The 17,271-nt window shown below is 40.7% G+C and overlaps 1 protein-coding gene across 5 annotated transcripts in view; it reads right to left on the bottom strand.

Moving 5' to 3' along the window:
• LOC105275527 (obscurin) overlaps positions 1 to 16,812 on the bottom strand; it is a 43,015-nt gene extending 26,203 nt beyond the window's left edge. The window contains exons 1-5 of one of the 5 annotated variants that reach the window (XM_026971728.1): positions 15,955 to 16,812; positions 12,737 to 12,811; positions 12,525 to 12,601; positions 2,872 to 2,981; positions 1,399 to 1,557 (exon numbers count right to left, since the gene is read on the bottom strand). In XM_026971728.1, coding sequence (XP_026827529.1) covers positions 1,399 to 1,557; positions 2,872 to 2,981; positions 12,525 to 12,601; positions 12,737 to 12,782 — 392 coding nt within the window. In that variant the 5' untranslated portion in view covers positions 12,783 to 12,811; positions 15,955 to 16,812. Of the gene's footprint in view, positions 1 to 1,398; positions 1,558 to 2,871; positions 2,982 to 3,479; positions 9,427 to 12,524; positions 12,602 to 12,736; positions 12,812 to 15,954 lie in introns of those variants that run through there. The other 4 variants (XM_026971724.1, XM_026971726.1, XM_026971727.1 and 1 more) reach the window with 4 other exon arrangements.
• Positions 16,813 to 17,271: the final 459 nt, after the last annotated feature.

Raw genomic sequence — 17,271 nt, forward strand, 5'->3', positions numbered from 1 at the left:
AGATGTAGGAAGTTGCATTTCTAATCAATTTCATTATGATAGTCTTATTTTTTATTCCTCATTTTAGTTGAACTATTTTTTTCATTTAGTAACAGTATTTTCTAGTGCTTGAAATTGCTCAAAAATATTTATGTAATAAATGTTGTTTCTGATACTTTTGAATGAATTTAAATTAACAATTATAGATTAGACTTGATTAGATATATATATCGATAGTGATATAAATAGACATTCGAACATGTGGGACTGCGTCACGCAATTCTATTTACGCGGTATGACTAATGTTGCCTGCCACCTTGTCATCGAAGTCATCGCCCATTCACATGAACGCAAAATCTGCTGGCAAATGTGTTTGAACCATTACACATCTTTATCTCCCGAGACAAATTCTTATATCTTCTTGTAACGTTTATCTCATAAATACGAAATATATCATTTTAAATAAAATAATTAATAAGTAATATAATAATGTATTTTTGGACTTATAAATAAATTAAATTTTGTGTTTACTGCTTTCCAAAAATGTAACTTATTGTTTTCTCCCTCCAATTTATTTATTAAGATTAAGACCGTCCATTCAGAAGACGATTGAGAAATATTCTCTTCCTTCAACAATCTTTAACAGTACGTTATTGAAGATTTGTAACGTGAAACTTTCATTAATATGCAGCATTCCTTCTTGACATTTGAAGGTTCTTTCTACTAACAATTTATCTATTATCAGTTTCACTGATGACTCTGGCAGTTCGCCAATCACACAGATATTATATGACCATAGAAGATATTATTATCTTGGACATTTATAAATGCTTGATCTTCATTAGTGTCGTCATAATTCAACGATGCTGAATTTATTTCGGAACGGCGCAAGTCCAAATTTGCGTTCAATGAAACCGCATAACAACTGTTATCTCATCTGTCGTTTTAGATAATCATTGTAAGCGTAATCTGTTCGATATCATATGAATTGATAGATTCATAATTGAGTCGTGACATTGAAGCTCTCGCGATACTTCATCAAATCGTTCATTATCTTGATAAAATCAAATTCACTTCCTGAAGATGTTCAATATATATACAGTGACTCATCCTCATTGTTTATACATGAAATCGAAGACGTCAATACATTTTAGGAAGATGACGATAATTGTTATCCTAGAGAATAACGAATAACAGGAAGTGACGGTGATGTACTTCAAAATTTGATGTTGTAGTCTTCGTTCTTCTATTTTGAATCGGTCGGATTGATGAAGGTGATGAAGATACGTCGAAGATTTACGTTTTCGGTGATAAAATTAATGGATGCCGGACATCATAATTGTGATTTACTCTATTGTATCGTCGGATGATTCTCAAGATGAAAATGAATGAATCATCGTCACGATCTTGATATCTTACCTTCGAAGACTGGAATCTGAGTCGATATTCGGACTGCGACTTCGAGCACGAGGATCTGCATGATTTCGACGTGGACGAACCGAAAGTTTATGCTTGGCGGCTGAATTGTCCAAGATATCTCCGACCTCGATCTCCAGATCGGGGTCCATCCTCGCTTTCCTACAACGACATCCGCTGTACAATTCCCTCGGTTCAACGAGAAGAAGTTCACAAGGAAGAAATGTGCATCTTGATGTTATACTTAGATACGTTATATTATATACTTGTGTTATATGTTATGTTATAATTTATTAACATTATCTTCTTCTTCTTATTCTATCGCAATGAGCGATTTTTTAGTGCGAAGCAGAGTTAATGTTAAGCAAGCGTGGGGGTAGCATGACAATTTGCAGAATATAAAATGTTTCGCAATATACTACTCCATCCTGTTAATTTTTACGGATCTAGCGAAACGCTATTTGCTGTGCTAATTTTATATAATGTCGCTACAAGACGTAGTCTTCACAGCAAATAATTAAGATATTTATTTGCCGTCATTCTATTTAATTCTTCATTCCTTAAATCTTCTGCATTTTAAGAGCAGCTTCGTGGGACTTTTATTTTCAGCCATTCGCGGATTATTCACGCCATGCGTGCAAACAGGTGAGCGGTCGCCAACTTTCTTACGTAATCAACATTGTCACCGTGAAATCTTTATGCGACCGTAAATTTCATGTGAATTTTCCATCTGTCAAAGTATTATATACAAAACCTGCGTAATACAAGTCGAGACACACTAAATGCCGGCAAAATCACCGTATGGCGCATTGCAAAAATAGCCGCAACTGGTGTGTGAGCAGCAGCGAAATGTGCTTTGCACTTCGCGGGGCAATGATCCTCGCCTTAAAGTTTGACATACGGATTAACTTGATCGCCCCACGTGTTTCTCCACGATCACGCCGAAATCGTGGAGCCGCACTGTTCAACGGTGGTGTAAAGCAAGTACGGGCATGCGGTTTATCATACGTGGACAGTGGACCGCGTTCAGGACTCGGCGTAATTTTATTACGCTCGTTCGTACGATGATGAGATGAGATGAGATTGCCAGTATTAATGGCAAGCGAAAGATGCACCTGTTAGCTATAAATGCGCCCGATCAATCTCGCGGCCTATCGCTTCCGTGTCTGCGAGCCCGGCAATTTTGAGAGTCGGTGATAAACGGCCTGGACAATCGTTATCGCACGGTCACATCGATGTATCCGTCGCATGTGCGCGTGGACCATGAGTCGTGCCAATTATTTTTAGCTACGTGGTAGATTTTATCCACCACGCAGAACGGCTTCCATCCACCCACGTGCACTACTCCAATGTGCGACGATACAAAAGCAATGCGATTGACAATACGAATCGAGAAGCTGTCTTCTTTTCTTTTTCTCTCTTTCATTTTTTCTCTGTTAAAATTGTCGGCATATCCTCGAACTAAAAATTGCTTACTTCGCTGAGCCGTCATGCTCGATAGCCTCGACGATGTCCCCAATGTTCACCGTGAATCCATCGGTGTCCGCCACATAGTCCTTCACGACGACATAATTATCCGAGGATCCCTGCAACAAAAAATAACAGCGTATTAAAAATAGAAGAACGAAAAATTACATCTGACATTTTTAAGTATATATCTTCAATAAAGTTGTGCATTGATTTTTACACTTGAAAAAAAGAAAATGAAAAAGAGAATATAAAAGAAGAATTAACAAGAATATTTCTGAGAGAACTATTTAAAAAATAATGAGAATATCGCATATTATATCACAAGACAGAGTTAACAAAGCATTCTCCGATTTCTCCTCAAACGAAGAGAAATATTTCTTAAATATATTTTAATAAAAATATTTATTACATAATATAGTAATCTCATATGGATAATTATAATGCCTAGAATGCGTTATATAAGTTCAATTTTAATCTATTATTACCGAAATGTTACTTTACCAACTTATTATTAATTATAATTAACGTATTTCTTAAAATACAATTTTAATAAAAGATTCATAAATAGAAAGAGGCGTGATCATTGTTGGGTCCTCATTCTTCTCATACTTTACCCGCTCGAAGTTTTCTCCTTGTCGAGTTAAGCCATTCCGTCTCTTCAGGCTCAGCGTGTTCTCCGTGCTGGTCGAACAAGGAACGGCCGAGTGTTCAGATCTCGACGGAGTCGCGATATCATTACTCTCTTGTTTGTTGGAGCTGCCATTGGCAGAGCCATCCAGACTGCTGGCGATCGAAGTTGTACCGGTGAAGCTAGTGGAAATTATCTCGCCATCCATGTCACTCTCCTTCGCCACCGGGCAACAGTACATAGAAAATCGATGAGCGGTCGGTCGGTTCAATCTGAGCGCCGAGAACACGTGCAATGGCTCGAAGTGATGTATTCCGTCTTCGTCAAGGACAGTGTAAGCAACCTGACCAGTTAGCACCGACCTGGACGCCTCTCTGGGCACGACCGCTTGCAAACCCTGCTTCAAAATCATGAAGATAGCCGATGGTTTATGACTCCTTCTCAGAAGGAATTCTTCCATCGCCAAGCTGTTGTCCGCGTGCAGTAACGCATTCGGAATGTCAACCGAAGATAGCAACGGGGTCTCTTCGGGTACTATCATCAGCGCAGCGCTTTCTCTCACTAAGGTTCGCAATCGTGGGTCTGCCCTAGCTAGTTCGGGATCGCTGCACAACTGTCCGAGGGCATTCATGAAAGGAGGACGTTCCTCTGCGAGTTTTCTCATAATCGCCAACCTCTTCAGCACGTCCATGGTCATCCGGTCGTTCGCCAGAGCGTGGGTTGATCTTTCGTCGCTGATTACAGCCAACAGACTGCTCGCCGTGTCCGACATACCCAGGGCCCTCGCCAAACCCACCGCCTGAAGCAGCATCTCACGTACATCCGTTCCTTCAGCATTTAACAGCTCCTTAACACGAATCTCACTAGATTGCCTGACCGCCTGAATGATGGCCTTATAAACCGTTTCTGTAGCCTCCTTCTCGGTTGCCACATCTGCCACATGCCGTGACACATTCTCTAACACAAGTGATACTAGTTCCGAATCATTCTTCGAGACAGTTCGAAAAGCAGGTCCGATCAGGTCCGTGCCATGCTCTTCCTCGAGGACCATCGATAATTTGTCGAGCACAACTTCTTTCTGTAAGGTCTGACTTGGACTCACAGTTGACTTGAGTATATTTACTTTACTATTTTTGACATCTAACAACTCCGACAGCACGCTTTGGCAAAGAGAATTACGGTTCTGCGGAATCAGGAGAATCTTGAGCATTTCGTCCACTGATCGATCAACATTCCGATCGTTTTGGTGCAGCAACACGTTAAAAGATTCGCAGATAGAAGAATAAATAAAATCTTGAGGATTGTTATCTGATGTTGCCTGTTGGTCATTCGATATCATTAAAACGATTGCTGCAATTGCTGCTCTTATCGTGTCCTGAAGAAACTCGATATCTTCATCATCATCATCTGTCTTAGTTTTTTCGTCTTTTCCTACAGCAGATGATTGGACGCCATTAGTCAATATTGTCGTATTTGAAGAATTTAGATTTTGTTGTTGCTGCAGAGCTATATTCCTCGCTAATTGCGCAATAGTGGATACGATTTGCGCCATTTTTATCGCCGTGCCACTCTGCAGATTCAACTTGGTCGTCGCCACAGCAAGAGCCTGCTCCAATGCCACCGCCTTCGGGTCCACGTCTACATCCACCGCCGGCAAATTAGTCGCGACTTTTCGTCCAACGGACAAACCTGCCTCCGACAATTCGTGCAACATTTTGGCATCAATGCTGGTCTCACCACGATGACGAAAACGTGGATTGTAGTACAGGTGTTGCGGTCGTAACAGCCGCAGCTCCTCAGGCGTAACCTCGAAGCCTTGTACGGAGAACTCCACTTCGCCCTCGGGCGTATCTATGAGATCAGGTGCAACGAAACAAGGCCCTTCTTCTGTCTGCACAATTTGACCCGGCACAAAAGTTACCCCGGTCTCATTTGTCTCGACGACGCGACCTGGTACAAACCTGGGTCCGTCCGGCGTGTCCACCACTTGTCCCGGTACAAATCTGGAGCCCTCCTCCTCGGTGTAAATCACCTGTCCAGGAATAAACGTGGGTCCCACCTTAGTGTCGACGATCTGACCAGGTACGAAACGTGGCCCATCCTCTGTGTCCACCGTTTGGCCGGGTACAAACTTAGGTCCAGCTCGTGTCTCCACTATTTGACCAGGCACGAATTTCGGTCCGCTGCTGGTATCGATCACCTGGCCCGGCACAAACTCTTCTCCTTTCTCCGTCGTAACTATTTGACCTGGAAGAAAGCCGTCCTCTGTCATGACACCCGGCACGAAATGCGGACCATCCTTGTCGCCGCTGACTAGCTGACCCGGGACGATTCTTCTGCCCTCCGGCAATTTCTTCACAGTCTCTGGGAAGAACTCGATGCCTCTCTCTGTCTGCACCATGTGACCAAAAATTTCGCGTTGCCGGAAAGCTGACATCGCATTCGCAGTTTTCGAGTCAACCGGTATGCCAACAGGACCAGTGTCTCGGAAGATGACATCGTCGAATTTGCTCGCTGCAACGAACTCAAAGCCTTTATCAGTGATGATAGTTCGTCCGGGACAGAAAAGTATGCCTTCCGGTGTTTTTAACATCTGACCCTCGACAAACTTCTGGCCTTTAGGAGTGTCCAGCGTCATTCCCGGTACGAATGATGAAGTATCTCCCGTTTCGCTGGTAACACCGGGTACGAAATGTTTCTCACCCGATTTTGTAGTCACATACTGACCTGCAACGAACTGCAAACCTTCAGTCGTCAACAGTGTCTGTCCAGGAACAAATTTGGATTCGCCGTTTGGTGACTCAACGCTCTGACCCGGCACAAACTCGTACTTGCCGTCGATCTGTACATTTTGTCCCGGCACAAAAACAGGTTCGCCACAATAATCCGTGACAGTTTGACCCGCCATGAAACGGACACCATCCGGAGTGACCACTGTCTGACCGGTAATAAAAGTTCTATCCGTTGCTACTTGACCAGCCACGAATTTCGGACCCTCCTCTGTCAGAACAGTTTGGCCTTCAACGAACTTACTTCCCTCGCTCGTGTGGAACGTTTGACCCTGTACAAAACGCTCGCCCTGTTCCGTCATCAACGTCTGACCAGCGACAAACACCGGCGTTTTTGCACCATCCGATTCATCCACGGTAACGATTTGTCCGGGAATCAATAAGGGACCATCAGGCGTGGTAAGAGTGAGTCCAGGAACGAAGGCGAGGCCTTGAGGTGTCTGCAAGATTTGCCCGGGCACGAAGACACTACCTGACGGCGTGTGTATTGTCTCGCCCGCGATGAATCTCTCGGCCGATTTGATGTCCAATTTGAGACCTTTGACGTTGTGCATCGTGGTCTTTTTACCAGTAGGCAAATTCTGCAACAATTCGGGAACTTCCTCTATTCGCGGCAAACATTCCAATGCCTGTTCTCCAACTTGCAGAAGTTTTTCTGTCACATTTACGCTCTCTTCAAGATCATTTTGCGGAACATTCCGAATGGCACTCTGCAGCGCCGCGTCAGGCTTCGTGATCAAAGGTTTCAGTGGTTTCGTGATTGCGATCGCCTCAAAACCGCCTACGGATTCGGATACTCCATCGCTGTATAGGACCGGTTCGTGATCTATAATTTGTGGCTCAGCAGTGGCAGGAAGCGGTATTTCTTCAATCACCGGTGTGCCAGTTGTTTTATTCGCATTAGTCTGAAATGAGCTCCAATCCAATACCTTAGAAATAGGCTTGGTCGCGTTCTTCAAAGTATTCGAAATATTGACGATGTCGGAAGACCGCAGTCTTGCCTGTTCCGCGCCTACATGCTTCCAGTTCTCCACCGTTTCCTCTTTCGTTTCTTCCTTGATGCTTCTTAACTTAAGCTGCTTGGTGCTACGAAGTTCTTCCTCGTCGGCTGCCCTTTCCTTTTCCTCGAAGATCCTCTTCGCGTAATTCAACGCGGTCTGCCTCTTTCTCTTTCGCTTCCTAGCCTCGGCCTCCTGCTTTTCTCGTTCCTTCAACACTTCCTCTCGCGGTCCCAGACCATCATAAAGATTCTCGAAGTCTTCTAGATTCTTGAAATCCACGGACACGTTCTTACCCTGCTTCAATCTTAGCAAAACGGTGTCGCAGTCCCGTGAAAGCATGACATCTTTGACGTCTCCGTCCCTGACGGCAGCCTCCAACTTCGCCGGAAACACGAGACTGCATCTTCGTTCCTCCACCGTGTACACAAATTTTTCTTCCTCCTCGATGGGAGTTTGCTTTGCTTTGAGGAGATCCCTCAGGGCACGTTGCTGTTCGCTCTCGCCCTCCAGGATCGGGAACACGTAGCGATAATCCTTGAGCACCACATGCTTCTTCTTCTCGCCGACGATCAACCCGGCAGTGTAATGGTGTGGACCGAGGCCCGACGCGTTCGTCGTGATCTTACATTTTGTCTTCTGGGCGTGTGCGCCCAACAGCACCGGAATGTAATGATGGGTTGGCAAGCCATAGGACTTCCCGGTGATGCGGCAGAATCGTTTCGCGTCCGCCGGGCTTATGGGTGGCAATAGCGGAAAGTAATTCGGCCTAGGGAGACCCCGGCTTCTACCTGTGATCCTGCAGAAGGACATTGTCTTCTTCCAAAGTGGTCATTCCACATTCGATCTCAACGAAGTCATTAGGCTCTTCGATGTTGCAACTGATGTTGTCATGTTGTATTCAAAGTTATAGCAATAAATAATTGATTATCGTGTACATCATTTAATTAATTAATTAATATTGAATATATGTGATAAAGCTTCTGAGATTTCGTGGTTTAAATTGATCTGGATCCAAATCCGTGAGTTCACGATCATTGATCTTGGAAGCGTATTGTAAAAGCTCACGTTTTAACCGGTTTTCGCGGCACAAAGAGCGCTTTGTACCGCTTTCTTCTTCGGGATTAATGTTCAATCGGGTTGTTTACGCCCGCACCGTCAATGAAATCGTTATGTCGACGACGCGAACAAATAGGTACCAGCTAGAAACTTGGCATCTCGACGACGGGAATCGCGACTTTGCACTTCCGATCATTCGCACGCGTCGCTGTCTCGCTCCCGCCGCGTTATCGTCCATCGAATTTGGTCTCGACGTCTTACTTCGATTCATTTACATCACACGTGTCTCGATTCTAAATTTGTAACTTGTCACACACAATTTTGTCTTTCCTTTAGTGATCAAGACCTTTAAGACAGAGCTTTTCGCCAAGTTCGTATTACATTAACCGAGAAACTCGAGAGAGATTATGATTCGATATCAGTTTTGCGTACAAAAATTTTTCATAATATATCTTGCATACACCTCCCATTTATAACGATACACACGGCTTAATATTAGACGTTTGAAAATGATGAAAATAGTAAAAATTTTTATAAAATATAAGAACTGATAATCACACTTTCACAATATTCGCAATACTGGAAATTTTTCGGTAACAGCCTTTAATCTTACAAGATAAAAGTTCTTCCTTCTAAATCTAAATATTCCTTTCTGAAGAAATCTCGGATGGTTGCGTTTTCCTTTTTCGTAGAAATAAAATATCTTTTTTGCTTTTTGTCGGTTTCTTCTACAAGAGCACTTATTCTTCCGTTGCATCGAAGTCGACGATGTGATGTCATTTAATTCTCATTCCAGTTTGATCGATTGCGCGCTCTCCGCTCGATCCTCGTCGCAACCCCCGTTTCCAGATTTCCATTCGTGCCGTACGTAGATCACCAACTGAACATTGCTCACTCACTGCATCAGTCACATCGTTCGACTTTCCGCGAGATGCGTCCTCCCGAAAAGTATATCAGCGATACGCGGCGAAAGCGAGACTACTCTCGACGGGACGAAGTGGCTAAGAGCCGTTTTCACAGCGAGTCTCTCTTGGCTCCCACGACCAGAAATAGCTTACCCTTCTTACAGTTCTCCAATACATCTTTAGAACGGAATACACGGACTCGGATCTCCGTGAAGTCGTGTGTGGCGCACACCGCGTTTTCGGCGCTCAGGCGTTCGTCCGAGGGAGTTTTTCGCATCATCCATGGGATTTCCCGTAAATCGGTAACGGCAGATCCGCGTGGCAACCAAGGCGTATTTTAATCGTAAAAAACATGAAAAACCTGCATCTTACACAAGACAAATCAGGATAAATGGATATGTGTATCTATAGGCAAAGAACATTATTGCAATTCTTTTATAACTCGATCTCATAGTAATCCATTCTGCAATTATTACACAGATGATAATATACTATAATAATAGATGATAATATATAACAATTATATTTTATTAACTCCTAAAATTTTCTACAATAAAAAAATGTAGTTATATTTATTTATAATATAAGTAGAGATAGAGAGCAACTCTGTAATAATTTTTGAACTGATATCTTTCCATCAAAAAGCAATAAAAACAATTTACTAGAACTTTGATTGAGATACACGTGGAAGTGAATGATGTCAGACTGCAAGAGATACGCGGTGCAATCGATATTACTTTTCCCTAGCAATAAATAATTCTCCTGGCAGTAAATAACTTGGCGCAATAATTGAGTAAAGAGATTTTATTTACTGCGATGCACGTCAAGTCGCACAATTGATGGCGTTGGGCGTATCTGGCTGCGACGTGATACGATTACATTAGAATCTAGGATGAACAAGACGAATGCACACACCGCTTTTGGCCAGCTTATGACGTGCGATCATCTGTATATTCCTGGTCGAAATATTTCATCGTGAAGTAATAGTCATGCACAAACATGTACACATCGTAACCATAAAAACTTATTTAGTGTTTGAACTCAATCAAGTGTGATATTCCATGTAAAAGCGTCTTCGCTATTTTTGTAAAAGTGAATCAGACAGAAAAGCACAGCGGGTGTAAATTTATCAGAGTATCGATATCACTTTTAGGTACTAGCTAGCATAAACTTCATAAAGAAATGTATTGAAAGCAAATTTGAGGATAATAAAAAAATAAGATTCTCATATGAACAAATAAAAAATTCGTGTAATTATAAAACTATATATAAGGAAAGCTTTTGAATAATATTATATTATAAAACCTGGAGTAGAAAACTTAGAATGTTGAAGTCGCGTGTCAGGATAAGTTGAGCGGATATAAATGAATAATCTTAAAATCTTTTGTCAGTTTTATCGTAAATAATTAATCTATAATCTTTGTATTATTATCAAACTTCGGATTTTAATCATCTGATTTTCAATATCTCTGATGGCGAATACAATTTCCACGACTACTCGACAATAAATCGGCAAGATTCTTGACACAATGTTGATTTAAAAAGAGCAACAGACGGTCTGCCTTAGAGTGGTTTAAGCTCCTCATAAACAAATATGCAGACGCATTGTTGGCAATGTCAGGCAGGATGGATGCGATAAAACTTCGCAATGAAAAATGATGAGAACGAGCGATGGCGTTCAAAGTTAAACGTCCACTTGGTGCCAGTTGTTGGCAGCCGAGGGAAAAATCATATTGCACGAGCAGAATGCAATTGCGTATTTTTGTGCACAATTTTCCGCTCGTGGCTTGATGGACCGAAACGACGTCAACGTTTTGTTCTGTGGTCGTTTGCAGTGATTTATGACGAGTATTAACTTCTTCGAAGAGAATCCTGTTGACTGATCCGTGGTCGACGGTAGAAGGTCAATACATATATTACAATACAGTATTCTATCACAGACTGTTTTGATTTTTCATGAGCTATTCTCTCGGTGAAACAACAAATCTAATCCCGGAATGAAAAATAAGAAGTTTCTCCGTAAAAATATTAATAAATATAACTATTGTGATTTTGAATTTCTGACAATGCTGAAAATTTGCAAATGCAAAAGAGAGAGAAATTAATTATAAAATATATTAATAAAATACATAATATATAATATCGTACAATTGAATTGTTTCATGTTTCCTTGTTTTTGCCTTGGAATAAAGATTCTTGGAGATTCGCTTACGTCCCAGTGAGGCGCCAAACGCGTGCATTTCGCGCGCGGAATGTGCAATCGCTCCTATAACTCACTGACGACCGATAAACGCATCTGGTCGTTGTTGAAGCTACACGGCACGCGCGAAAGATGGACAAAAATAGCCACGGGAATAAAAAACCAACCACCAACGCCGGGTAATCGCCCGTCGCGTAAACCCCTCGGACTTTGTCCTCGGGCTGCATTAAAAATAGTTTATTCCATCTTCCATTTTCATAACTGTGTCTCATCAAAGCAATACGAGATATATATTAGGATAACAATAACTGCATATGTTAACTTTATTGGATAAAAGCTGAGCAAAGTAAAATAAACTTTACTCCTCGCTTTGGTCGTAAATGTCTCATTTAATAATAACATATATTACATAGTGTTAATTATTGCATTAATTAATAATGGTTTTATAATTTCCTTATACGATGCGGATATATTTAATTAATTAGTATTAATAAAATAAAATAAAAGTTCGTTTAGCATTTCTACAAAAGAAGTTAAGATTCTTGAAAAATAAAAGATTGACACGTTGCAAATGTATTAAGAAAATATTGCAACTTAAGGTTACTTGTAAATATTCGTGCAGATTCGCTACAATTGAACTTCGCTAACGATGATCGATGCTCAACTAGTGTTGAGAAGTTATTACTATGTTATTGATATTTTGGGCATGTATTCAAAGATGCTTAACGTCTGTGTATGTTTTACATAATAGTCCATCAAATGTAGCATCATTCACCGTGATAAATGTTATTTGCATCAGTTCCAAACATTTGACATCAAATGCGAAGTGTATCGCATGGAACATTTTCTGTTCCGTGACTAAATATCGATGTTCTTTTGTATGAGACTAATTTCTATCAACTGATATGAATATCGATATTAATTAATGTATTTTCTGTATTTATCGATTTAATTTATGTATTTCCTATATTTGTGGGTAATTTTCTTTTTTTTGTCAATATAGAATATGACCATTTCATGTGCAATAACTAAGACAAAATAGAAGTTACTTCTTTTCAATAAATCATGATTAATACTCACCCTGCTCGTTGTGCAAGTTATCTCCCGGTGAACTGTCGATCGGCCAGTGAGAGTCCGCGTTAACTCTAATGAAAATTCTGTGAAAATAATAACAGACAATGAAGCAATATGTCAATTATGTATATTAAGTAAACATATCAGTTCTTTACGATTAAAAAGTGCACTACAACACAAAAATCGCTAAGAAAGAGCATATATAATGACTATTGTACCTTTTTTTCGTTTGGAAGTGGTACTCATTCGCGAATTGAATGCCATGTCGTTGTGTTCAATGTTACATTATTATTCTGAAACAAATAAAACGAAGTTACAATTTTAGCTTTATTACAAATTCTGTTTTATCCCTTAGCGATTACATAATATTCGTGATGTGATGCAAGAAACATACACGTTCCCGTTTTAATTAATTATTAATTAAACTAATATCATTTTCATATATATACGTATAAAAAAACGTATGTTAATTATTATGATACCGCCATCTTAGAACCGTGACCGCAACATCGAAGTGTCTTCTAGCTACTTCTTCAAGCTCTTTCTTTCAAGCAGTAGGTAACTTATCCACATCAAAGAGAGCCGTTTCGCGAATTTATCCGCGAAATCTTGTAAAATTATCATCAATCGCACTGCCAAATATCTGTTTAAATCTGCATTTACGATAAAGAGTATGATAAAATTCGCAATACTTGCTAGCTAAAGCCAATATTATGCTTATTTCGTGGACAAATAGAAGTCTATCCGCTTGTTAGAAAAAACATAATAATTCTGTTAATATTTCAATCAAAGTAACCTGGAGATGAAATAAATAAGAATAAATGTTTAAAGACATTTACAATTAGACAAAGACATTTAAAATTAACATAGTAAATGTCTATTTTCAACGACTTATTTTTAAGAAAATTAATAACGCGCAGCATTTTAATTGTAACACGATTGATTTGAGATTGATCGATCGAAGATGAGATTAATTAACCGACAGGTTAGGATTCGTCGAAAATTCGCTTTAAAGTTAAAGGACGTACAAGTATCTAGGATGCAAGGTGGGAAATGTTTGGCGCGGACGATCCCTCATGATTACGACAGTCCTTGATTCTGTCGGCGAGTACCGTAATCCATTACCTAACAGCCAGGGGCCAAGCACGATAAGCCGTGTGTAATGCGCACATGAATAAAGCAGCATCAGTAGATCAACCTTTGGTTTGAGATTCGGAATCTATTTCCAACACACGACACTCGCAGTCTTTCGTCGCAATTGGCTGGCTCTACCGGCTCGTCGCGTTGTTGGCCGCATTTTCTTCTGTTGCGCCGTTAATCAGGCCACTTCCGCTATTCGATCTGGTACCACTGAATCTCGATGTTCGCCTCGAATCGTAAGATCAACGTATGATTCATCTTTGATAAGTATGATATGCGTGCATCGCATATAATTTCGATAAAGAATCTCAACAATTCCATTTTCCGAAAAACGTATTTTAAAAGCTAATCATCGCGGTATTATCAGGAAAAAATACACGGATAATAATATATAAATGTATTTATAATGTAGAAATTAGAGCAATTATAATTTTGGCACTCTTCGTTATTATAGTTATAATTGCGATTGATGACGCAAAACGAGGGCGATCAAGAATCTTAGTTCGTGATTTTCAAGAGATGTTTTCATCATAATAAAAATATACCAGTCCCGTGGTAACGGATGATATATGCTGGCTACTTCACATGGCCTAAACACATGGCCCCGGAATTATCGCAGGAAGAGAAGATTTTCCCGAATGCAGGTCGCGATCAAAGATTAACGTTTTATGCGGTTGCTCTTGGCAGCAGTTTGATTAAATGAGGGGTAAATATGCTACCCGCATAGTAGTACACAGGTTTGTCCATCTAACACACGTTTTGTTAATATAACAAAAAAAGCAAAAAAATTCAATGAAGTTTAATCATAATTTAGCATCATGTAAACTATCGTGAAAAATTCAACAAGTAAAAAACTCAAATTTTTTTAATCAAAGCGCTTTTTTATTGATATTAATTTTTACTGATATTGATATTAATATCACAGATATTGATACGCTTAGCCTGCATTATATATGTAATATAAATGTAATAATATCTTTCTTTCATGTGTATCAAATTTGCATCAAATTCCGGCACGAGGATCTTCTCTTTGGGATGAGATAACTTCCTCAACTTTTTACGGATGGTAATCACTTTCTAATTCATGTCACTATCTCCGACGTAACTCTTCATAAATGAGATTTTTCTACATATTTTGCAAGATAAAAATCTCGATGCACATTCCAAGAACGTCGGCGCATACGCGTAGCTCTGTTTACACGAAACTAAAAACTTGGCTTTCCTACGGTTTGATTCACTCCGAATGCTTGACTCTGGGAAACCGTGCCAGGAAAATAGTACGGCTATTTTATGATGCACCTTGAACACGACTAGAATTATGCAGAATTTCATTTGGCCAGAAATTTCAAGCTACGTACACTATTGCAGTTGGCCGTCTTATTGTTTCGCTCAAGAGAAGTTGCTCTTGACTTTAGCATTAGCATTAGCTAGCTGGCGCCAAAAATCTCGCAAATATTTCTACCAGTAAGTATTGCTTCCATAGAACTATAAAAATATCACAAATTTTTCGCGTGCATAAAACCTAATTTTTTCAATATCATTATATAGTTAATGTAATAAAATTATATTATATTGTTTATGTAGCTGATAAATATAATTTTTTTGAATCGCTTCAGCAGAAAGAGCTATTCAGTTATCGAAATGTGAAATTTTGAAAATTAGAATTGACGCGAACAAGCGTTTACTCAGTGATAACACCTAATTTCAGGTTCTACTACTTAGCAGCGTTATTAATCGGCGTCAGCCTCGTTTAAGCAGAGTATCTGCTTGTCCACATTGAACGAGCCACATGCCACACTTCCGCGTGGCAGGGTGTCAACATTTTATATCTGTCATGTCCAAAACGCAGCGAGCGGTCCAACGAATAGATGGTGTATCGTAAAATTACTATTGCTACCACAACTGTGTACGTCGCTCGCTGCAAATCCAACAGTTACGACTCCTCGCTCGAAAATAAACGCCAACACGATTATCATCGCGGACACGTTCGTCCGATTCGATTTCCGAATTATTGAATCACACATAGTGATTCCCATGCATTCACGTCGCAAAAGATTGGACTTTAATCGTCAAACAAATGCGTAGATTATACGCCGCAGCATCAGAAATTATATTCGTCTATCGAGATTGACATCGATCGTCGATGCACGGCGACATCGGTGGCAGCTGTACAATTCATAGCGACATTAAAGATGTCGTAAATCATCCATGCTCGTTCAGACACACAGACACACACGCAGAGAGAGAAGAGATATGCACATCTGACAACGAGCGAAGAAGGTAGATTAGGTCATACCCCATGCGACTGGAGCGGAAGGTGATGGCTTGATCAATCGAACGAGCCCTATGTCGGAATCGCCACCTTAACGCGCGTTCGACACTTGCACAACACACTCGCGCGAAAATAGCACGAACGAGCTGAGCTGACACGGGACGAAGAAGAGAAAGAAGAGTAGACAGTGGTGGCGAGAAGAGGAACAAGCGATCAAGGGAGGAAGAAGGCACCCTCGGGGGAGAGAAAGAAGAGGATTGTGCATTGACCTCCGGAACCTCCGAATCGCCCTCGGCTCTTTCTTTTCTTTCACTCTCTCCCTCTTTCTCTTCCTCGATCACCCTCGATTATCGGCTTTCGCACGTAAAAGGAAACGTTCGAGTTACGTGCGTGAAACGATCACCCTCCTCTGTCTTTCTCTCTTCGTTTCCCGGGTACGATCTTTCTTGCCGGTCTCCGGACGTTGTCGAGCCGCTCGCTCGCCACTTCGGCCACCTAGAAATCCCCGAATAAATCGCCCGAGCCGGTGAGGAAGCCAGCTATCCGACGGCTATCTCGAGACTGCTACCAATGCCAGCAGCAACGCGTCCCGATGCCCGTGTGCGCGCTGCTTCTTCTCTTCTCTACCTCCTCGTCGCCATCGACATCGTCTTCAAGATACGGTGTTTTGAATCTCTTCCCTTAATCCTTAATGTCACTCTATACATTAATATCTTATGTGATCATGACATTTTTTCCCCATTTTTCGCACTGATACAATCATCGTCCGATTAAGTCTTCTACTAATTCTGCTAATTGTATTTTCTGACTCGGGTAATGTGTACCAAGATACTTGCGAATACAATGAAATGTTAATATTTGCATGTTATAATTCAAAGGTGATTTTATTCTGTTAACTCTGTCTTTCTCTCTCTCTACCTTATAGAGTTTATCATTAGTTTAGCAAACTAGAATGGCAATGAGAAACGATGTTCACTGAATACATTAAATTTTACAGATAAATTTTTCTAAAACAATTAGCTCCAACTTTGTTTAATTTCTTTCAATTCGTTTTAGTTTCTTTTCGGAATTTTCTTTTATAATCTTATTTCTAAAAAATGAAGAGGATTTAATCTTTTCTTTCAGTCAGATCACGCAAAGTAAAGGATGGAGCTTCTGTTTTGATTTCACAATTGCGGAAGTGACAATGTAATTGTTGCGGGCTCGTTGTTATGAGATTTGTATGCGCTGATTCGGCGCGCGGTCGATCGACCGCGTTTCGGCCGCTTCTAATAATAATCGATGCCTACGCCTCTCCAGGGATTTCTCTACGGATCCAAATCGATACCATGACGACTGCAC

The sequence above is a fragment of the Ooceraea biroi genome, chromosome 8, assembly GCF_003672135.1.
Source record: "Ooceraea biroi isolate clonal line C1 chromosome 8, Obir_v5.4, whole genome shotgun sequence".
Lineage (NCBI taxonomy): Eukaryota > Metazoa > Arthropoda > Insecta > Hymenoptera > Formicidae > Ooceraea > Ooceraea biroi.